This window comes from Dama dama, chromosome 14 (genome assembly GCF_033118175.1).
Source record: "Dama dama isolate Ldn47 chromosome 14, ASM3311817v1, whole genome shotgun sequence".
Taxonomy (NCBI): domain Eukaryota; kingdom Metazoa; phylum Chordata; class Mammalia; order Artiodactyla; family Cervidae; genus Dama; species Dama dama.
In genome coordinates, this window is record NC_083694.1 from 31,003,041 (window position 1) to 31,028,331 (window position 25,291).

The 25,291-nt window shown below is 35.7% G+C and overlaps 1 protein-coding gene across 2 annotated transcripts in view; it reads left to right on the top strand.

Moving 5' to 3' along the window:
• The window catches only part of AKT3 (AKT serine/threonine kinase 3), a 273,332-nt gene that overhangs the window by 147,549 nt on the left and 100,492 nt on the right, over positions 1-25,291 (top strand). For both annotated transcript variants that reach the window (XM_061160258.1, XM_061160257.1), the window contains 2 exons: positions 14,742-14,853; positions 20,417-20,561. In XM_061160258.1, coding sequence (XP_061016241.1) covers positions 14,753-14,853; positions 20,417-20,561 — 246 coding nt within the window. In that variant the 5' untranslated portion in view covers positions 14,742-14,752. The remainder of the gene's footprint in view (positions 1-14,741; positions 14,854-20,416; positions 20,562-25,291) is intronic.

The following is a 25,291-nucleotide window of genomic DNA, read 5'->3' on the forward strand; positions in this document are numbered from 1 at the left end:
GCCTTACTATGTGCCAGGCCCTTTCACATATGTTATCTCATTTAATCTTCACAACAACATTCTGAGGTAAGTATTATGTTCTCCATTTTAAAGAGACTGAGAGATTATGTGACTGGCAGAGCCAGAATTTCAGCCCATGTCTAACAGAATGCTAACCTTGAAGTCTGCGTTCCTTTCATTAATCCACAGATATAGCCCTTGGATTTGAAGAATTTATAATCTGCTAGCAAAATATGCCACAAGCCCTTGGAATTAGTATTTTTTGAGATTGGTATTTTGATGGTTCAGTTCTGAAGTAGGTTTATAATTAATATATTCAGTAAGTTTTAGGAAAAGGAGGTATCATTGAGGGGTAGATCATCAAGAAAAGCTTTGTTGGAAATTGAGATTGTTTGGAAAAATAGTAAGATTTCAAAAGATGACGTATATTCTAGGTAACAAATCACAATAATTTGAAAAAATTATTTCTGAGAAACTTCAGTTGAATCTCTTATTGTTAATTTAAATGGGTATGAAATCCTCAGAATATGGATGAAACCTCCAGATGGTGTGTTATTTCTTGTCCCTGTATAGACTGAAAGATACCAAAGGAGAAAGAAACATAGTGACAGGAATAAATATGGCACCTGAAATATTTAGCAGACTGCCGTAATCGTACCAGATACTTTGTATAATTTCTCAGTGTCAGAGTTAGGCATTATGTCCTCTATTTGCTGACTTGGCTTTTACATGAAGTTTCTGTCGTCACATTGCTATTCATCTTCTCTCCTAGTAGAATATAAAATAATTTTACTGATACAAATAAATAATTCTATTTTAAAATACCATCTTAAAGTCACTATTTTTTCTTTAGTTAAAAATAGTTTGAACTGTAGGTTTTAGCTTGGAAAGGGGCATATCATCTGTTTACTGTTTTTTAACCTGACTTATTTTATGTAAGAGAGCCGTGGTGTGACTGGGGAGTGAATAGTGGGCGTGGGGTAGGAGGACCACCACCTGCAGCCTGTGTATGATAAGCAGCTATGATGGGGTTTTGCATAATTTTTAATGTTAAATACTGTTAGGTCAGTATACTTCAGTTTTTCAACTACAGTTTTGCTAAGTGTATAACACTCAGGTAGCCTTTGGTGCTGAGGATCCTTGTACTATTGGTTTCTCTTATTACTGATCCTATAATTTTCCTCTGTGATACCGTTCCATATCTGAAGAGTGACAATAATCCTTTTTATACACTTTTCTGTGTATACTCATTTATGGCCTAATTAAGTCTATAGATTGTTTTTGGTTAAGTTAAATATAGATAAAACATACTTGATTTACATGTTTAATATTTATTTTTTAACTTAGTTTCTTTTCTAGAAAGTAGAAGCTTATTTGTATTACTTTCTAAAATTTTAAATTAGGGAATTCCCTGGCAGTCCGGTGGTTAGGACTCTGCTCTTTCACTGCTGAGGGCTCAAGTTAAATCCCTGGTCAGGGAACTAAGATCCCACTGGCCATGCACTGCAGTCAAAAAAAAAATCCCCCCAAATTGTAAATTAAAAAATGATTATATGCCCATTACTTGCTCCTTTAATCCTATTTTACTTATAATTGGGCCTCCCAGGTGGCTCACTGGTAAAGAATCTACTTCCCAACTTAAAATTAATACATGTGAAATTAATAGAGACTTAAGGAAGTAAAAGGAAGAGAACTAACATTGTTTAAGCTCCTATGTATAAAGTGCCTTATTTACAGCAACATAACAAGAAAATCATGAGATAAATATTACCTTTAAAAAAAAAAAAAAAAACTAGTGAAGCTGGGGCCTTGAGAGATTAAGAAATTCTCCTAGACTCTCAAAGCAAGTACTTGGGAAAACTAATGATTTGGACCAGACTGTATAACATCTGGGGCTTCCACAGTGGCTTAGTGGTAAAGAATCCGCCTGCAACGGGGGTTCGATCCCTGGGTCAGGAAGATCCCCTGGAGAAGGAAATGGCTAACCGCTTCAGTATTGTTGCCTGGAAATTCCCATGGACAAAGGAGCCTGGCGGGTCACAGTGCATAGGTGTGCCAAGATTCGGACACGTCTGAAGCAACTGAACAAGCATGCATTTCTCACACCTGGCTTGAGTGTATTTAATCATAAATGGAGTTCAGAGATAACTCTTCTTCAAGTAATGCTTATTCAGCACCACAGAAACTTTGTGGTATGTCAAGTATTATTAACAGTAAGTTAGTAGCAGACTCTTGTTTTTGAGAGGTATATTGTATATAACCTTGATACTTATTTATGCTTTAGCAGAGGGACAAGCATGGAGGTGGTAGCCAGATGTCTGATTACTTGATAGAAATTTATTATGTAATATTGGGCCAGTCACTTCACCATCCCTGGTGTTTTATTATTTGTGATATGAAGGTGTTGGCATGAAGAACCTCCAAAGTCTTCTAGAAATAAATGATTTGCCTGTGAGCCACAGATAATTTTTTGGAACATTCAATCTTTTGAGAATTAATGCAAATAATAATTTACCACTTGTTGAGCATCTGTGTGTTATGCATTTTATATGTGTATTATTAGTCACAATGATATTTTTGCAGGATATGTAATGTCTCTGTTTTATAGCTGGGGAAACTGGGCCCATAGAAATTGCCCATGGTCATGCATTTGGTGAACTTTGGGACTTAAAGCTAAAACCACAGCTTTCAGGTGTCAAGGCCAGTGCTTTTTACACATCACTGCTTAACTAAAACATCTCTGGCTGCTGTGGGGTCTTGTGGTAAAACATTTTCTAGCATAGGAAGCGTAGGTAGAAGGTGTGGGCTTTCCTTCCTCTAGATTATATGTCAGTGTCATGGATTGAGTCTTGTCATTCTCAACTAGTATATGAAAATACATTTCAGAGCTTTCAGATGTTCCCATTTAAGGAAACTGAAACTAAATGCAGAGAATTTAATAAGTGAAGATTTCAGCCTTCCTCTTCTATCAAAAAAGGCATAAGAGTTTTAGAGACAGAATCATCTGGATATTAGTATGAATTATATGATCATTGCGTTTTTAACAAGTTAGGCTTGAGGGACACTTTTTTTTTATCTTGCTGCAGCTATATACTGAATCACTGCCTTTCTGTTTCTTCCCCTATATCTTTGTTATTTTAAACCTTTGTTATATTTTGAGTAAAGTTAAATGAGGCTCAAGGCCACAGTGAGGGGAAGGACCTTTAAGCCTTGGAATTTAGGAAGGATAGAGGAGCATTCTTTTGGGTTGGAAATAATACATAATCAAGCAGATGCTAATGAAAAAATGAAATGCAGAGAATGAAAAAAGAGGCAAGGGTGCCTGTTTGAAAGTTTTATGGAGGAGAGTACATTGCCCCTTTATTACAATAATGTTTCTGCACTATAATAAGGTCTTTCATTGCAAGTTCAGCTTTTTTCATTCATTTGTTTTGTGCTCTGCTTCCTGTTACTAATTGTCAGCACAATGGTCTTCCAGCTATGAAGTCTCAGTGTCCTTTTGGACCAATTTGTCATTGTCTTTCTCCCTCACCCCCAACCCGTGCACTATTACTATGGTTGCATTTTTAGACATTTTTTATGTTTTAAAATGGCAATGCTTTTGAAACATGCCAGAATAGTTCATGCTAATTGAATCATCCATCCAGCAACAGTTATTGCTTCCAAAAGCACACTGATAAAGTTTCTTTCTCTATAGGATATTCTTATAAAGTAATTAAAATATATAATACTTTCTTCATAGCATTATTTCATATGAATTGTTTCCTTTGAGCTTTACAGTTGTGCTATGGACATAGGGCATTTTGTTAAAATATTTTTGTTAAACTATATTATTTACAGTTCTGCTGTTACCTCCTAAATTCTTTGGGATTTCTGTGCCTTTAGGAACTTATATTTCTGTTGTTTTCCTTCTAATGGCTCTGTACTCTAACAGATAGATTATCTTATCATTAAGGAATCAGCAAGATTGACTTAGATTGACAAACCTGAACAAGTTCTGATTCCAGCAACTCTAGTTACATGTTAATTCATGTTAGTTTTAGCATTTGGGCCAATAAGTATTTCAAATGTGCTCTCAGCTTTATATCAGCAATCTAATATTGACAGAAAGACATTTTTTCCAATGAAAGTTTGGTCAGTTTTCTCTGGGGGAAAACTGTTTCAGTATTCTGCATGTCACCTGTTTCTGTCACTTTAGTATTGCAGAAAACTTGAAAATAAAATATAAATAAGTCTTGTTATAAATAAAAAATAAAACATTTCTTCCTCTCTTGTAAGAAGCTAACATTCCTAAAGCAGTATGTGACATACAAGAAGGTCCAAGAATTTAGAGCTAGAAAATCTGAATTTAGAGACTCAGCTTTACAACCTTAATGACTTGATGATTTTGAACAAGTGACTTAAAAATCAGACAACCTTCATTTTCTTATTTGTGAAATGGAAATGATGAAAATACTTTAGAACTTTATCGAGAGAATTAAGTGAGAAATCATACATGTAATATCTTAATCTTGTGGTTAAGCTGCTAATAACATGCTAAAATAAAGACTTAGTAGTTAATTATTGAAAAAGAATGAATTTTGGAGAAATATATAATGGAAAACAGTTTTCCTATTGACTTAAATTGGCAAAGATGAAATTTGTTTCAATTCTGCTAGAGATGAATGAGCTGATTCTTCCAACATACGCTGTTCCTTTGGCTTACCAGTTAAACTAGATTATAAATTAAGTAGTTTTATACTGCTGCAAGGACTTCCCTGGTGGCTCAGACGGTAAAATATCTGCCTACAATGCGGGAGACCCAAGTTTGATCCCTGGGTTGGGAAGATCCCCTGGAGAAGGAAATGGCAACCCACTCCAGTATTCTTGCCTGGAGAATCCCATTGATCAAGGAGCCTGGCAGGCTACAGTCCATGGGGTCTCAAAGAGTCAGACATGACTGAGTGACTTTACTATACTGCTGCAAAGACCCAGAGACTTATTTGTGGTTGTGGTGGAAGCTTTTTAAATAAAAGTTTGAGTAAGACTAATCAGGCTGATAGTATGTAGGACAACTCAGACAGGAGAGGAGGCTAGAGAAAGGGAGACCATCTGGGAAACCATATTAGGGGTCCAGATTTTGGTAAATTCTGTGGTTGGATGTAGCAATGAAAAGAAGGGATGGTTCAAAAGACATTACAAAAGAACTGTTACAGTGAGTGTTGTAGGCTTAGCCATGGGTTGAAAGACAATCAAAGATGACTGAGGATGTGTTTCTTGGATGATTAGTAAGATTATATAGTATTAAAATGAACAGAAGCATTGTGTTGTGCTAATTTTCAGTTTGGAAGATTAGGAAAAAAACACCCATTTAGATATGTTGAAAATAAAGAAATAATAGGTCCTCAAGAGAGCTGCCAGTTTTGCCATAAAGAAATGGAGCTTGATGGAAAGGCTGACACTAGAGGTGCAGGCTTGACATCAAATGTCACATCTTAATTTTGGCAGAGTCATGTGAGAGACTCCCCAGAGTGACATCCAAAGTCCTTACCAGGTCACTGAGCATCTTTTAGAGCTCCTCTCCTAATATACTCCAGAAGTTACTTTAGTCACACTGCACTTAAGAGTTTCTGACATGTCTGAACTCTCTCCAGCTGTGGGTCTTTGTTCTTACCGTTCCTTCAGCCCAGATCACTCTTCCCACAGATAGCTGTGTTGATTGCCCATTTCACTAAGAGAGACCCTTTCTAACTAATCTTTCTAAAATAGTACTACTTTCCCTTTTTTCTAACTTGTTGCCCTGTGTAATTTTTCTTCACAGTACTAATTAGCACCTATTATGTTATAAACTAATTGTTTTTCATGTTTATTGTTTGATCACTCATCTTCTCAGTAAAACATAAGCTTTATGAAAAATACGGACTTTGTTTTGTTCACTGCTCTATCTTCAGTGCCTGGTTTGTTGCATACTGTAAGCACACAATAAATATTTGTTTAACGAATGTCTAAATTTACTAAGGATAAAATTATCATAAAAGAAAATTGTAGCACAAAGTCCTCAGCATAAGGGAGCAGCTCAGTTCTAAGGAAGAGGCCCTAAGAAAGAAGATTAATGAATGGTCAGAGAGTTTCAGGTAAAATCAGGCAAGTCTGTGTCACAGGACCCTGGGGGAGTACCTTATGGGTAGGGAACCAAGAGCATCAGATGCAGCAAAGAAATGAAAACGAGAAAAACAAAAAATATATCTGATGAGAAGAGATTTCAGGAGACCAGTAGGAACCACAGCTTATGTAAATGGTTAAAGAATATGTAACAAAGGCCATTTTTGTAAATAATGGTTTTTAAAGGGAGGGAAAGGAGCATTTAGTACATGTGCATCTTGCTCTATATGTATATTTATTATTTATTCACCCTGGTATGCATTGATAAGCAACTATGAAGATGAGTAGAAATGGTCACATTGATACATGGAAGCTTGAGGTATTTAAGTTGTAAGTTAGAGTTAATACAGCTAAATTGATTTTTCTAATAGTGATACCTTTCCCTGGTGGTTCAGATGGTAAAGAATCCGCCTGCAGTGTGGGAGACCTGGGTTCAATTCCTGGGAAGATCCCCTGGAGAAGGGAATGGCTACCCACTCCAGTATTCTGGCCTAGAGAATTCGTGAACAGAGGAACCTGGTGGGCCGCAGTCCATGGGCTCGCAGAGAGTCGGACTAGACTGAGCGACTTTCACTTCTCTTAAACTTGAATGCCCAAGTGAAATAGTCTGAAGTTTAATTTATGTTCAGTGAATTTCATTTACTAGAAAGGTCTTTGTTTTAGATATTAAAATGCACATTTTATTTAAAAAATAATTTCCTTGGACATTTTGATACATATTTTGTGAAAAGAATCTAATATTATTCTGGAAGGAGTTTCTATTTTTAACTTTTTATCATAAACATTTTCAGAGATACAGATAAGTAGAGAAACTAGTATTGAACTCTCATGACTATTGTATGCCTAACAAACAACAGAACCAAAAAAAAAACTAGCTTGCCTAATGGTATATTAGATGTTTGCATGACTGTTACAACTCTGTTAGGAAATGCCTCTTTTTATTTTCATTATCTTAATCATTCTCCCACAATGACCACAATGTGTTTTTACCTGAAGTTTCAAGTATACAGAGGGTATGCAGAGAACAGTTGTTCTAGAAGACTCTTGAAGTGTTCATTTGTTTAATTAAAAGCAGGATATGGTGGACCAACAAAATTGAAATATGTTGATGGGGGAAAATGTTGGCTCTAAAATGTATTATTGGTAAATGGTGGTGTCTATGGTGACCATATTCATTAAATAACAACGAATTAGGAGAGGTTCACCGTAACATGTTGTGATTTCAAATACAAGTTAAATCCACAAGTAGTATTCCATGTTACAACCAAATCAGTGAAGTTTATGATAATGAAAATGTCAGGATTTGATATATGTATCATAAAGTGAAAACCTCTTATAGAGTGGAATATAATGTTAATAACCCAGTCTTATTCCCGTCTTTCATAGAATTTTGTATGTTATAAAATGTGAGAACTTCTTTTTTTTTTTTCCTATTCTATTTCCTTATGTGAGAGAAAGGTTTGTTGATGCTGGGTAATAGGTAAATGATTCAGACCCAAACAGCTAGAAACATGCAGCTGGACCAGTGCTAGTTTGGGAATCACTTTTTTGTCATAAGTAGTTGAAATTTTTATTATAGCTAGCTTTATTGGTATTGTAGTGCATAGAATCCAGCAGTGAAAAGATCCGGAGCCTCTGCTGCCCTCCTGACTATGTTCTTTCCCTTCTGCTTCTCATCTGAATCCACCTTTCCCCTACATGCCTGCTTGGAGAAACAAAAAATGCCAGGACCAGTATCCTACTAAGAGTAGTTCTCATCCCTGACCGTCTCATCGCCATGGTGTGCTCAGAGCCGGGAGCAGACACACTGGGGCCTACCTCCCTCTCCAGACATTGTTACCAGTGAAGATTATCCTGGTTTTCTTTGTAGGAGAAAAGATGTCACGCAAGGGAGAGCAGTCAAGCTTAGCAAGGTATGGGGAAGGCACAGAGGAGGGAACAGCCAGGCCTGCCTTCTTCAGATTATTGCTAACCTTTTTACAGGCAGTTTTCTTAACAGTGTATTCTTTCCAGATAAGAATGGAATGTGGTTTCAGACAGACCTGGGGGTAAAGCCTTATACAGGTACTTAAAACGAGCTAAACAAGCCGTGTGTTTGTGAGCAAGTTATTTAGCTAGTTTCAATCTCAGTCTGCTCATTTATAATGTGGAGGATAATAACAGCTCTTAGGTTTGACCTTCAGGTGAAATTAATATTTAGAAACCTCTAATGAGTACAGTGCCTGGCACATAGTGATCTCAATATATATATCCTCTACTGATCTTGCTGTCTACCATGGTACCTGCCACACCTAAGCTATTTTCCTCTTAGCGGAATGAATAAATCTCTTTAAGATTGATGAGTTGAGTCTTAACTGGGTGCTATGATTTTCTGCTCCCTGGACAATAAAAACTTTACATAAAAGAAAGAAATATTCTTTTCCCTCTTATAAAGAATATCTGTAATAGTACTATAATATGGGGCTTTAAAGATAAACTCTCCTTATGGTCATTATAACTCATAGTTAGCATTATTTAATTTTGTGATTTAATAATTAGATAGAATATATTATTACCCCTTTGTTTCCCACACCATATGTTAGTAGAATTATTTTTAAAAGAATATAGTTAGCATTTAAACAGTTAAAATCCTTGAAATAAGACCTAATCTTTGAAATAAAATCTGAACAGGTAATATCCAAAAACTTTTTTGGTATGTGTATTTTTTTATCTGGGATCTTGCAGTTCCTCTGTTTATTTGGCTTTCAAGTTTACAGAATAATTACAGCTTTGAATAAACTTGGTCACCTGTGGTTCAGAGTGGTTCTAAAAGTAGAACATTTGAGGTTCAGCTTATAGTTTAACTTGGTCAAGCTGGTTCTTTGAAAAGGTAAGTAAAATTAATAAAGCCTTAGCCAGACTCTTTGGGAAAAGGAGGGAGAGGGCTGAAATCAATAAAATTAGAAAAGAAGTTAGAGCAGACACCACAAAAATATGAGACAGGATCATGAGAGACTACTGTAAGCAACTACGTGCCAGCAGAATGGAAGACCTAGAAGAAATGGACAAATTCTTAGAATGTACAGTATCCTAAGACTGAACCAGGAAAAAATAAAAAATGTAAACAAACCAATTATAAATAGGGAAATTGAAAGTGTGATTAGAAAACTCCCAACAAAAGTCCAGAACTAGATGGCCTCACAGACGAACTCTATCAGAAGAGTTAATACTCATCTTTCAGAAACTTCCAAAAAATTGCAGAGGAAGGAACACTCTCAAACTCATTCTATGAGGCCACCATCATGTTGATATGAAAACCAGACAAAGAGACAACAAAAAAAGAAAATTGCAGGCCAGTATCATTGATGAACATAGACATAGAAGTCCTCAACAAAATACTAGCAATCTGAGTCCAACAGTGCATTTAAAAGGATCATGCTGCTGCTGCTGCTAAGTCACTTCAGTTGTGTCCAGCTGTGTGTGATCACATAGACGGCAGCCCACCAGGCTCCCTCATCCTTGGGATTCTCCAGGCAAGAACACTGGAGTGGGTTGCCATCATACATCATGATCAAATGGAATTTATCCCATGGATACAAAGGTATTTCAGTATCCACAAATCAGTTAGTGTGATACACTACATCAATAAACTGAAGAATAAATCAATATGATTATCTCAATAGATGCAAAAAAGCTTTTGACAAGATCATTGATTTATGATAAAAACTCTGGAAAGTGGGCATAGAGGGAAGATACCTCAACATAATAAAGACAACATATGACAAACCCATACGTAACATCAACTAAGCAGTGAAAAGCTAGAAGCATTTTGTCTGTGATCAAGAACAAGACAAGGATGTTCACTCTTGCTGCTTTTATTAACATATTTTTGGAAGTTTTAGCCACAGCAGTAAGAGAAGAAAAAGATATTAAAGGAATACAAATTGGAGAAGAAGTAAAACTGTCACTGTTTGCATGTAACATGACACTATACATAAAATATCCTAAAGATGCCACCAAGAATATATTTTACTAGAGCTCATCAATTAACTCAATAAAGTTTCAGGATACAAAATTAATACTCAGAAATCTATTGCATTTCTATACAGTGAATTTAAAATAGGTAACCAATAAGGAATAGATCCTGATGGTGGGAAAGAATGAGAGATGGGAGCGACAATAGATGAGATAGTTGGATAACATCACCAACACAATGGACATGAGTTTGAGCAAACTCCAGCAGATAATGAAGGACAGGGAAGCCTTGTGTGCTGCAATTCATGGGCTCATGAAGAGTTGGACACAGCTTAGGGACTGAGCAACAACAAACCAATAAGGACCTACTATATAGCACAGGTAACTTGGCTCAATGTTCTGTAATAATCTAAATGGGAAAAGATTTTGAAAAAGAATGGATACTTATGGGTCTAACTGAATCACTTTGCTGTATGCCTGTAACTAACACATCATTGTTAATCAACTCTAATATAAAAATTTTTTTAAAAAGAAATATCATGGGTTATGATATAATAAAAATTAGCTACCTGACATTTTATCTAAGAATGCTTGTCTATTTCTCTGTATTAAATTGTTCAGCAATCACAGATAATCATTTAGTTAATACCTTTTTAGACTCTCTATCTAAAATTTCTTCCTTAAAAAAAAACTGAATTGTTCTACTTTGAGTTAAGAATCTTTACTAAAAGGAAAATATTCTTCTAAGTATTGATTAACCAGTTTACTTATTAGCTGTCTCCCTTTTAAGAATCCTCTTTAAAAAAGTGAATGTTTTCAGACATGCACTGTGTTCTGAAAACGTTCATGGCTTGTTTTTCTTCACTGTAGAGAGAATTGTGTGCTGTGTTCATGTTTCCATATTATGGCTAACATAAGAGAACCCAAAGTGTTTTTACTTACCGGCTCACTTGTTTTAGTATCGTAATTTAAAGTTTCAAGTGTTTTAAGTTTGGAGTCAGCTGTTTAATTATATTTGTTTATGCACAGCAGTAAATCCTGAAGTGTGGTAGAATATTCTCCTCTCCAGATGTTGACCTGTCACTTGAATATTGTGGACTGGTTCTTGGTAGCCACTTTTCTTTTCTGCACTTTCCTGCATTCTCAAACTTACTTAGTTAAATTATGGCTTTGCTTAAATCCGATCCTCTGTGTTCCCCATCTGTACCCATGCAGCTGAATATATCTGGGGAAAAATATGATCCCCGGTGATACTTTAAATTCCAAGAGATCTTCCTGACCAAGAAATGGAACCCACATCTCCTGCATTGCCTGGTGGGTTCTTTACCGTTAGGGCCACCTGGGAAGCCCCATTAAGTTCCATTGGACCCTTAATGCCATTTAGCAGTCATGGGTATTTATTTACCTGTCTGTTTGCTTCTAGAAGGCTATTACATATCTTCTCTTTTCTCAAAGCCCCAGTGCATCCTCATCCAACCTAATTCTTAAGGATGGCTTTACATCCTGATTCATTGAAAAAAATGGAAGCAATGAGCAGATAATTTCTACTGGCTCCTATTTGCATCTATACCCCTATCTGCATTTGGACTCCTTTACCCAATCTTCTCTCCAGTTCCATCACTAAATTATATGTACACCTGACTGCAGCAGCCCCGTACTTGTTCAGTGAATCCTTTCCCTTCCTGATTATATAAGGAAGTTGCACCAGAAATTTTCTCCTCTTTCCAGTGTCATCACCTTCTTGTTGGATTATTACTGTCAGGATTCATTCACTAGGAAAATATTTACTGAGTGTCTGCTATATGTTAGGCACAGTTATAGGTGCTATGAATATGTTAGTAGAGCTTACGTTCTAGTTGAAGAAACAAATAGTAAATAAAAAATATATTAAGTTAGTCATCTCATATGAACAAAGATGGAAACATGCTATGAGAAATAAAAAGTAGAGCAGGCAAGAGGGGTTGGAGAGTCCTGGGGAAAGGATACAGATTTCAGCACTGAACATCATGGTTGAGGCAGGCTTCACTGTGAAGGTTTTTAGATTTAAGACTTGAAAGAAATGGGGGAGTCAGCTAGGGGGTTGTGTGAGGGGAAGAATACCCAGCAGAGGCACGAATAGATGAAAAACCCTAAAGACAGAGACTGCAGTGCATTGTGGAGGAAGTGCAGGGTGGCAGGGTAGTTGGCAGAGTGACCTGAAAGAGAATACTAGGGGGAGAGGTGAGAAACTTTGGTGGAATGGGTTGGAGGTCCAGATCGTGTAGGACTTTTGCTGGTCATCTAAAGGCCTTTGTCTTCTGTTCTCAGTGAATTGAAGACATTGCAGGTTTTTTTTGTTTTTTGTTTTTGTTTTTTTTTTTTGCAGTTGTTCATTTTAAGGTTTCTGACTGTAGGTCTCTGCAGAGAGGAGCAGAGGAGAACTGTTCTAAGATTTTGGGAATATTCATGTCAGAGACAATGAAGTCTTGTTCCAAGATAGTGGAGGAAGTGTGAAGTGATACTAATATATCTTGAAAACAGAGTCAACAGGATTTCCAGAGTGAGATGTGAGAGAAGAAGGGACTTAAAGATGATCCCAAGGTTTTTGACTTGAGCAGCTGAAAGGCTGGAGGTGCCATCATCTGAGATAGAGAAAGCTATAGTTAGGAGGTTGGCAACGGGAGCAAGAGTGGGAGATATCAGTTTTAATTTTGAATGAGTTCAGATGTCTCTCAGAATGCAGTTTCTATATTTAGCAACTTATCTGACCTTTCCACATCTCTAAGTAAGAAGATCCAGTTTTATGGCACCTGGGGAGGTTTAGGCATTGGATGGTGAGAGCCTCAACTATAGTAGCATCAATGGAAAAGTAAGAGCATATGCTCCCAGTATCAAAAAGGAAGGTCACCCATGTTTTCAGTTTGAATGATGGAAAAATTAGGAAAGCCAGGTCTAAGAACAGATTTGGAGGGAAAGATAGTAGGTTGGGTTTTAGGTGTGGTTCCAGTAATTCAACCAGGTAGAAATAACCTTTGTGTAGTTAGAATAGAGATTGTATAGTTAAAATAGAGAGCCTAGATGGAAAGAAATTTGGCTGAGACCATAAAAACTTGTTAGAAAAGAGAAAGAAAAAAAAAGCCAGAGACCCTTGATGAATTCTCTCTTTTAGTGTGAAGAGTAAAGAATTGGTCCAGTGTGATTAATGACTTTATCCTATAAAGACCCATGTAGTTGATAGTTGCTAATGATGAAGCTAGCACAAAACAGATAAGCAGTGAGAAAATACTGCTGAGTTTGTCAACTAGGGGTAAATTAGTCTCTTCTAAGAGAAAAGTGTCAGCGGACAACCCTATCCTGTTCACTCGTGTTGTCCAATACCAGATGGTAGCCCACCAGACTTCTCTGTCCATGGGGTTGTCTAGGCAGACTACTGGAGTGGGTAGCCGTTAGGGGATCTTCCCGACCCAGGGATTGAGCCTGGGTGTCCTTCATTGCAGACGGATTTTTTACCATATGAGTCACCAGAGAAGCTCAGGTGTATGCATAATAATGGCAGCTAACATGTGAAACCTAACATACTGAAAACTTAGTATGTGTCATACACCACACTACTGTATCTACTCATTATTAATCCCCTGATGGCCCAGATGGTAAAGGACCAACCTGCCAATGCAGGAGACCTGGGTTTGATCCTTGGCTTGGGAAGATCCCCTGGAGAACAGAATGGCTACCCACGCCAGTATTCTTACCTGAAGAATTCCATGGATAGAGGAACCTGGTGGGTTATAATCCATAGGGTCGCAAAGAGTTGGACATGACTGAGCCACTGACACTTTTATTGTTAATCCCCACATCACTTTCATGATGTAGGTACTCTTATTGTTTCCCCATTTAATACTTAAAGACCAGACAAATTAATTAACTTGTCCACAGTTGCATAGTTAATGGTAGGAAAAAAAGATCGTATCCAGGCTCTGTAGTATTAAAAATCCATGCTTTTAGCCGCTACAGTATGCTCCTTTTCTTTGAAGTCTTCATAGATAATCCTTGACAGAACTTATCACTCTTTGATTGACGCTGGGTGACTCTAGAGTTTTAGGGGGTACTTACTGTCAAAGGCTTATAATCCAGGTAGGCATAAGGATATCGTCTTAAAAATTATAATATTAGATACTCTATGCTAAGTGAAAAATGAGAGGTACAATAATAAATAATGAGACTATAGGGTGGGGAATGTAATGATAATGTTATAAGAATATAGGGTGGGGAATGGTCAGTCTAGACCAGGTTTTTATAAAAGGCTTCATGGAAGGAGTAGAATTTGATACCTTAGAGGAAAAGTATTCTTTTGACAATTGGATATGCCTAGGGGTAAAATAAATAGGAAACATTCCAAATGACACTATTAGCTGGAGCAATGGTGTAGATACAGGAAAGAGCAAGATGTATTTAGGGAGAGCTTAATAGTCTAATTTAGCTGGGCGTGTGACCAGAATGGGCAAAGGATTAGAAAGGAATACTGAAGTCAGGTTTTGAACAACCTTGAGTGAGATCCATAGAAATCTGTGAAGTTGCAGTGGTTTGTTTAGAATGGAACTCTGTAACTCTCAACTGTTTACTTGTTTAAATATAAGTATATTCAAAGAGACATTTTATTTTATTTCTAGAATGCCAGTTAATGAAAACAGAACGACCAAAGCCAAACACATTTATTATCAGATGTCTCCAGTGGACCACTGTTATAGAGAGAACATTTCACGTAGATACTCCAGAGGAAAGGTAAGAAACTCATTTTTTCTATTTTGTGAAACAGCAGCAGTCAGTCTGAAGATGTATGCGTAATCTGACTTGACCACTTGTCAATATATTGGTAAAATGCTGTTCAGTTCAGTTGCTCAGCCGTGTTCGACTCTTTGTGACCTCGTGAACCGCAGCACGCCAGGCCTCCCTGTCCATCACCAGCTCCTGGAGTTAACCCAGACTCATGTCCATTGAGTCGGTGATGCCATACAACCATCTCATCCTCTGTTGTCCCCTTCTCCTCCTGCCCTCAATCTTTCCCAGCATCAGGGTCTTCTCATATGAGTCAGCTCTTCGCATCAGGTGACTAAAGTGTTGGAGTTTCAGCTTCAACATCAATCCTTCCAGTGAACACCCAGGGCTGATCTCCTTTAGGATGGACTGGTTGGATCTCCTTGCAGTCCAAGGGACTCTCAAGAGTCTTCTCCAACACCACAGTTCAAAAGCATCAATTCTTCGGTGCTCAGCTTTCTTTATAGTCCAAATCTCACTACCATACATGACTACTGGAAAAACCATAGCCTTGACTAAACAGACCTTTGTTGACAAAGTAATGTCTCTGCTTTTTAATATGCTGTCTAGGTTGGTCATAACTTTCCTTTCAAGGAATAAGTGTCTTTTAATTTCATGGCTACAATCACCATCTGCAGTGATTTTGGAGCCCAGAAAAATAAAGTCAGCCACTGTTTCCACTATTTCCCCATCTATTTGCCATGAAATGATGGGAGCAGATGCCATGATCTTAGTTTTCTGAATGTTGAGCTTTAAGCCGACTTTTTCACTCTCCTCTTTGATTTTTATCAAGAGTCTCTTTAGTTCTTCTTCACTTTCTGCCATAAGGGTGGTGTCATATGCATGTCTGAGGTTATTGATATTTTTCCTGGCGATCTTGATTCCAGCTGTGCTTCCTCCAGCCCAGCGTTTCTCATGATGTACTCTGCATATAAGTTAAATAAGCAGGGTGACAATATACAGCCTTGACTTACTCCTTTTCCTATTTGGAACCAGTCTGTCGTTCCATGTCCAGTTCTAACTGTTGCTTCCTGACCTGCATACAGGTTTCTCAAGAGGCAAGTCAGGTGGTCTGGTATTCCCATCTCTTTCAGAATTTTCCACAGTTTATTGTGGTCCACACAGTCTATAGTCCCTTACTCTGTTTCTGGTATAATAGATAAATGACAGGCTTACAAAGATATTAAAACCTATAGAAGTGATGTAAGATATACTTTTAAACAGAAGACTGAACACTTAAAAGTCAAAATATAAATTAAAGAGGTCACCAGACTACATTTTAAGAATTATGTAATTGATTGTGGTCATATTTGGAATTCTAGGGCTGGTGATGGCAAAAGGTTTTAAACTGTGTGCCGTTATGCAAGTGGCTTCCCAGAATGTTATGCTGAGAAGGATTCTGAGATTGGGGCTGAGCTCAGTGAGGGGAAAACATCAGGTGTGATTGGTATTAACTGTCATCATTGCTAAAGAGAGGAATGTTAGCAACTAGCACACCAACATCAGGGCTGCATGTCATCCTCCTGATCTACTGTCCTCGAATTCTATCTTAATGTTCTTTTATCTGGTGGCTCTGATACTGAGTTAAGTCCAACAACCACCAAATAATTTTTCTACACATGTTACCATATTTGATCCAAATCAGAAACTTTGTGAAGTTAAATGTTATTAGCCTTACTTTTCAAGTGAACAAATTAGGTCCTAAGAGACTTGTTTAAAATTTAAAACAAAAACAACCTCTTCCTCAAATGTGGTGAAGTATTATTTTAGTAACACTTTTTTGTCAATAAATAGTAAGTAATAACATATGATTGATTACTTTAGGAAGTATAGAAAAGAATGAAAAATTACTCAATTCTAATTCTATAACCAGACCTAGGGTCTGATAATATTTTCTTTAATATACTTTCCATCTGACTCAGTGCAGATGTGTAAAGGTCTTTGGTATACATAAAATTTGATATGTCCTCCTTTCCCACATACCTCTGTCTTCCCTATGCATTGCTATATGTTGGATCCTCAGTTTTCTTATATCTCTACTCATAACCATGGTTGAGCCCATGGTTGAGTCCTATAAATGAGGTAGGACTCCCTGCTGCCTACTTATGTATCTCCTTATATCCTCTGTATCAAGTTTGTCTCCACTGTAATCTTTGTTTGCCTTTTTCTCTCTTGATTATAAGACTCTTGACTAGCAAGTATCATATCTTCCTTGCTTATTATTTTATCTTTAGCATGTAGTTGAAGATCTGACACAACGTTTGTTGACTGGCTGAATGAATGGAACTTTTCCCATGTCAATACATAGTCTTTGAAAATATTATTCTTAGTGGATTGTAACATCCCTTTGAAACAGTGATTGATTTTTCCATTTATGTTGGCAAAGCTGGACTTAAGCCATATCTTAATGCTTTAAAATATCTAGTTTGCTGTTCTTCCAATAATATCACACTACTTTTTAGAAAACTAGGAATAGAAGAATAAGGAATAAACAGAACCTGAAGTTAATAGAAAGAGACAATAAAGACTGGAGTAGAAATGAATAAAATAGAGACTGAAAAGACAAACTAGAAAATATCAATGAAACTAAAAGCTGGTTCCTTGAAAAGGTAAACAAAATTGAAAATCCTTTAGACAGACTCATCAAGAAAAAAAGAGAAAAGGGCAAAATAAAATCTGAAATGAAAGGGGTGACATTGCAACCAAATCCACAGTAAAAGAAAGGATCATAAGAGATACTATGAACAGTTTTACACCAGTAAAATGAACAACCCAGAAAAAATCGATAAATTAATAGAAATGTGCAATCTTCCAAGACTGAACCAACCAGAAAGGAGTATATGAACAGACCAGTCACCAGTAATTGAAATTGAATCAGTTAAAACCAAAGTAACAAAAACAAAGCCTTTCCAACAAACCAAAGTCCAGGCCAGGTAGAAAATATTTGCAAGCAATGTAATCAATAAGGGCTTAATTTCCAAAATATATTTCCAAAATATACAAACTCATAAAACTCAAAAACAGAAAAACAATTGTCCAATTGAAAAATGGGCAGAAGATCTAAATAGACATTTCTCCAGAGAAGACCAATAGGCACTTGAGAAGGTGCTCAACATCACTAGAGAAATAACAAATCAAAACTGCAGTGAGTTACCTCCCACAAGTCAGAAAGGCTATCATTAAAAGTCTACAAATAGCAAATACTGGAGAGGGTGTGGAGAAAAGGGAGCCCTCCTCTACAATTAGTAGGAATGTCAGTTGTTGCAGCCACTGTGGAAAACAGTATGGAGATTCCTCAGAAATCTAAAAATAGAATTAGCATATGATGTAGCAATCTCACTCCTGGGCTTATATACATACAAAACTATAATTCAAAAAGATACATATACCTCTATGTTCATAACAGCTCTATTCAAAGTAGAAAACAGAGAAACAATTAAATATCCATTGACATATGAATGCATAAGGAAGATGTGGTATGGTTTTACAATGGAATATAACTTACCCATGAAAAGGAATGAAATAATGGCATTTGCAGCAACATGGATATAACTAGAGATTGTCATACTAAGTGAAGTAAGTCAGAAAGAGAAAGACAGATATTGTATGATATCATTTATGTGTGAAATTTAAAATATGACACAAATGAACCTATCTGAAACAGAAACAGAATCATGAACCTAGAGAATAGCCTGGTGGTTGCCAAGGGGGATGAAGTTGGGGAAGGGATAGAATGGGAGGTTGGGGTTAGCAGATGTTAGCTTTTATATATATAATGGCCTTGCTGTGTAACATAGAGAAATGTGTTTAATATCCTATGATAAACCATAATGGAAAAGAATATATTAAAAAAGCATGTGTATGTATAAATATATATAAAACTGAATCACTTTGCTGTATGGTAATAATTAGCATTGTAAATCAGCTGTACTTCAATAAAGATATTGATCAAAAAAAGAAGAAAGAACTATAGCCCAGTATACTTGTTACTATTATGAATGCAAAATTTCTTAACAAAATTTTAACAAAACAGATTCAAGAAAATATGTAAAAAAGGTCATATGTTATGACTAAATGGAGTTTATCATATAATGCATTTGTATTAAATCTGAAAATCATCCAACTAAATTCACTATATTAGAAAAGAGAAACTACATGGTCATTTCAACAGGTGCAGAAAAGGCGTTTGAAAAAATCCAACACCCTTTCATAACAAAAACACTCAACTAGTTAGGAATGGAAGGGAACTTAATCAACTTGATTAAGTGTATCTACAAACAAACTACAACTTGTTTAATATTCAGAGGTAAAAGACTTGATACTTTCTCCCTTAACATCTGGAACAAAATAAGAATGTCTGCTCTCACCACTTTTATCTAATATTGTACTGATAGTCTGCTCTAGACCATTACAAGGCAAGAAAAAGAAATAAAAGGGAAACACATTGGAAAGGAGGAAGTAAATAGCTCTTCTTTATAGACTTTATGGTTACATGTGTGGAATATCCAAAAAAATAAAAGCTATTAGAACTAGTAAATGAATTTATTAAGGCTATAGAATATATGGTCATCATACCAAAAGCAATTGTATTTCTAAATACTAACAGAAAAGTTGGAAAATAAAAAAAAACCTAAAACTCCAAAATAGCATAAAAGAATACTTAGAAATAAATTTAGTTCATGGTTTGCAAGACATTTTCACAGAAAGTTACAAACACTGAATTGGATAATTAAACATCTAAAATGGAGAGCTATACCATGTTCATGTATTAGAAGACTTAATTTATTAAGATATCAGTTTCCTCCAGATTGATCTATAAATTTAATGTAGTTCCACTTAGAATAATAGCAGAATTTGTCTTATGAAATCAGACTGATTTTATACAAATTGTGTATGGAAGTAAATGATCCTTTATCTGATAACACAACTGTCAAAAAGTAAAAAGCCTCATATTACTGCTCCTAAATCCTATTATCTAAGTTACAAACTATGCCTATCAGTTTTTAAAAAAGAAACTTACCTCTGATCTGGGGACAGTTTTTGCCTGTGAAAAGTTTTTTAGAACTTTTAAAAAAATTTATTTCTAACTGGGGGAAAATTGCTTTACAGTCTTGTGTTGGTTTCTGCTGTCCAACAACGCAAATCAGCCATAATTATACGTCTGTCACCTCCCTCTATTGGACCTTAATAGAGAAACTGAGTGTGTCAGTGACGGACTTACAGATGCGTACAGAGAATTAAGATTTGGTCATATGTTTAAATAATTTTTACTCAGTTTTCTTAAAACCATCATCATCATCTCCTCCCCTTCTTCTTCTTCTTTTTACCTCCAAGTAAATGCTAGTATTGATAAAAACTTCAGGCCTGTGATGTAAAATACTTCTAGGATCAGCTTCAGCTTAGAGTTACGGTGGGGGATTTGTATTATTTTGAAATAGAATTTATGTTGACTTTATATTTTATAGAAGAGAAATATTTGTATCATTTATGATTCTTTATTATAATGGGAATTTTTTCCTCGTTTTTATAGGGAAGAATGGACAGAAGCTATCCAGGCTGTAGCAGACAGACTCCAGAGGCAAGAAGAAGAGAGAATGAATTGTAGTCCAACTTCACAAATTGATAATATAGGAGAGGAAGAGATGGATGCTTCTACAACCCATCATAAAAGAAAGGTAGAAGAGAACATTTTATTCCCCTCTTCAGCACAACATTTATGTGTGTGGAAGAAATATGTCAACAATTGCCATTTGCAAAAATTGTTAGCCATTTATCTTATGATATGCCATTACGTTGGTGTGAATGGTTTTTAATCAGGTGAATCTTAAACCTGTCGTTGTTTAAAACCACATGACTGAAACATCACTTTTTTCCAGTGTTTCAGCAATTAGCACTGAATGCTGGAAGGGCTTGTTAGGATGCAGTGACTGATGTGCCTTCATACTACTTTGTAATTTGCATTTTTCCCTTACTGTTTTTAATACTATTTTAGAAACTTGGAAATAAAATGTTTTCCCTAATGATTTGGTCTTTTTCCATTTGGCATTCTGTGTTCTCCTGAAAGCAGAAGCTTAAATGGCTCTGTGAACTTCCTGCTTGGTGCTCCAGCCTCACTAATATCAGCAGGAAAGTGAGCAGTCTTGGAAATTACAGCTTTTTATTTTAATGGCTGCTTCTAAGCCAGTGAGGGAAACAGACTTTTCCTATCCTCAGTGCTCTAGAATAATAAACACCAATTTATGTATTTATGGGAATTGTAAATTATGTTTTTCATTACAATAGAATATTGAAAAGCATCTTCCTATGCAGAAAGTGGTATTTTAAGATTAAGTGTGTAAGTGTTCAAAATAGATGAACATGCCATTTTTTTATGTTAGAATATATTTATTATATTAGATTTTAAATTAATCTTCAGGTTGAAAAATGCTAATTCTTAAGGTAATTATCCATGTAATTTTGTATTAGCACAGTGATTAAGAACTCTTTGGTGTTAGCCTGCCTGAGTTCAAATCTCTTTTTCCTGTGTGCTAAAGATATGAAGGTAAGCTTTGCAATTGCAATTTAGATTTAGTTAATGTATCCTTTCCTTATCTGAAATTGCTGTTCTAATTAGAATTAATATTCTATGCTTGATCTTGACCACATGTCTGAGAGCCCTGTGTAACTTCCTTGAACACTTATCCTCTACTTGTTAGCTGTACTGTATCCCACTTTTCCTTTGAGTCACCTTATCTACCCTGTGCCCTTGCTTCTTAGTTATTGCCAAGAGAAAAACACAGTCTAGCTTTACCTCCTTCCCAGAGAGAAAGAAGTTCCTTTTGCTCATGTATGTTCACATGTACACAATTAATTTGAAATTTGACTGTGCTCATAAATTTAAAGTCATATCCTGATTATTCTCATCCTTTGAGTAATAAACTACTTCATTCAATAGCAAACTATACCAGCTGTAGAATTTCTGAATAACAAAGATTAATAAGATGTTGTATCAATAGTTAGAGGTTGAAATTGGAAAGTCTGTAACATTCTTTTTTTTTTTTTTTTTTTTGTAACATTCTTAACTAGAAATATTGGTGTAAAAATTTTGGAAATGGAAATTTACAGAACTTTGAATGAAGAGAGACAAACATTTTGAATGATGCAAGAATGGAAAATAATACTCTTTCTGTTAAGGCTGGTTGTAAATGATTTTTAAACCATAATATATTTTCCTGTTTGCAGTTACCAGTGTTGATTGTCTTACAGTTTCTCACCTTTACTAGTTATCACTTGTAAGCATTTATTTTATGTTTATTTCATGCTAGGCTCTGAGCTGTGCTTTCATATGTATTATCTCATTTGATCCTTATAGGAATCATACAAGGATAAGCACTGTTATTATTCCATTTCACACTTGAGTCATCTGATATTTAGAGAAGTTAAATATCTTGTTAAAGAATGTAGTGACTTTACACACTATGCAACTTCAGTATGCAGTCTGCTTTTTGTTGATTCACGTATCTTGAGCTTCTGCAACCTCTATATTGTTATAACATAATCAAGCTATATTAGAAAATTATACAGCCAGCCTCTCATTTTATACTTTGTTTCTCAAAATAGTATGTCCTATTGCTTTTACACAGTGGATGGATATTAATTAATTTCATTTTGTATTAGAGCACTTCTGGAAAAATCAGTAGAATTTGAATATTACAGAATACTGGTGGAAAGGGAAACTTTTATTGTCCTAGTGCTTGTGTTCGAGTCCTGGATCTACCATGTGTATTATTGTGGGGGAAGTTTCTTAATTCTTCTGTCCTTTAGTTTCTTGTCTATAAAAGGGAGATAACAGTGGTATTTACCTCATAGAGTTGTGAGGATTAAAATATAGTTGGGAGTGTATGTAAATTGTTTATATACTAAATGCTCAGTAAATATTAGCTAGTATTAGATAGTATTTTACTTTATCCACATAAAGATAATTAAACATTCACATATTTTTGAAACAGAGTCTCTTAGAATTCTCTTGTTGAAACTAAGTCTCCAAAATGAAAAATTGATAGTCAGAAGTATTATTTTGAATTTTGGAATGGGATCCATTTTCTTATTTGGCCTGTAACTTATTTCCTTGTAATTTTAATATTTCATTTAAAATGAAATGATATAAAATAGTTTGAAATAACAGTGCAGAAAAAGAACATTTGTACCACTAGCTAACTGTTCTAGAACAATCCTAATAACTTGTTTCAAAAGGGTGAAATATTACTATCACTTCCTTAAGATAAATGACTCTAAAGCTACAGTTGACACTTGAACAACACAGAGGCTTGGTGAGCCCCACCCTCTGTACAGTTAAGAATCTGCCTTTAATTTATAGTTGACCCTCTGTGTCCGGGTTCTTCTCTATCTGTGGTTCCTCTGAAGCAGCAGTACATCCATATCCACAGTTGCTTTGTATCTGCCTGTGGTTGTGCATCTGAGGATTCAATCAATAGTGGATCCAAAAAAAATCGATTGAAAAAAATCCACAAATAAGTGGACCCATACAACCCAAACCCATATTGGTCACGAGGCAACTGTATATCTTTTGTGAATGTTACTTATAAAAAGAATTGTATAAATTCAGATTATTTTTAATTTTAGATTGTAAGCCCAAATATTCTGTGATAAGAATATCCTTCTCATAATTTATGGAATACATTTTCTTGGTTCACTTTTTGACAAATAGGTACTAGGAGAAAGAGAATAGCTACTGGTAATGGTGGCTATGATGAGAATTGTCCTGACTGTTCTCTCTTGTTTGGGTCAAACAGATGGTTATTTTTTCTTAGTGGTAGAGTATTGCCATTGTATCTGCTCTTCAGATTGAAACTCTTGGAGAGGGAAAGATAATGGTGGTAGAGAGAAGAGGCGACAGCCTTGCAGCCAGATTCAAGTCCTGATCTTTGTTTAAATTAAAAGATGACGTTTCAAAGGAATTTGATTAGAATACTCAGAAATGTCTAATCTTGGTCTGCCAAGCTGCCACTATCTGGACCCTGTTAGGTACGTAAAGGGCCACAGTAAAAGCATTAATAGCCAAATGGGAATAAAATTTTTGCTTAGTTTTTGAATGATCAATATAGACTTCTCTGGACATAGCTGGTTATCATCTCATGACTTAGGAAGTATAATCAGTAAAGTATAATTCAGTTCAGTTCAGTCGACTACTCAGTAGTCTGTGACTCTTTGCGACCCTATAGACTGCAGTACTAAAGGATAATTAGTACCTCCTATATTCCCATTATGTGTGATTCCAGTTCTTGGAATTTTATTATTTAATGCCCAACTACCATAACTCATAGCAATCACTGTCAGTCAGAGAAGGAGAGAAAGAAAAGAACAGACCTGAAATCACGTCATTTCTCACTTCCTCCCTAGAGGGAGGAGCAGCATAATCAGTGTTGTAGAAATTGATAAGATTAGAGCTTCCCCTTTCCTTGGAAAAAATCACTTGAGGAATGGAGGAGAGATGTGGGCAGAGAGATTTACTTCTTGAAAGACTCCTTTTCATTGCTTGGGCCTTATTTGGTGTATCTCTTATATTGTAAATGTGTGTGGAATTGATCTTTTTGGACAAACTTGCTAAAGCCACTGTATCCTTTTCCTCGTATTCCTGTTCATTTATATATATTTGTAACCTAATTTGGGGGTTTGGCGGCTTGACAATTATTTTTGTTACAGTCTAGTGTGTGATTTGAATATACTTTAAAAAAATTTATTTATTTATTTTAATTGCAGGCTAATTACAATATTGTGGTGGTTTTTGCCATACACTGACATGAATCAGCCACAGGTTAATGTGTGTCCCCATCCTGAACCCCCCTCCCACCTCCCTCCCCATCCCATCCCTCAGGGTTGTCCCAGTGCACCGGCTTTGAGTGCCCTGTTTCATGCATCAAACTTGGACCGGTGATGTATTTCACATATGGTAGTATACATGTTTCAATGCTATTCTCTCAAATCATCCCACCCTTGCCTTGTGTATGCACATGCATCTTTTAGCCTAAAACAGCTACATTGATATGTTACAGAGATTATGTACAGGAAAGAGTATAATTCTGTAAAAATATTTTGTAATAAATTCTTAGGTTTGGGTTTTGGAGCATTACTTTTCTACAGAGTATCTAATGCTCTTATTTTAAAAAAGTTTTATTGAAGTATTTTTATAGACATTTCAGCTATTAAAAATTTTCTTTTATTTAAGTATAGTTGATATACAAAATTATGTCAGTTGATTTACAATATTGTGTTGGTTTCCCCTTTGGTAATCATAGTTTGTTTTCTGTCTGAATGTTTCTGTTTTGTAAAGAATTCATTTGCACTGGTTTTTAAATTTCCACATATAAATGATATTATTGTCTTTCTCTATCTGTCTTCACTTCAC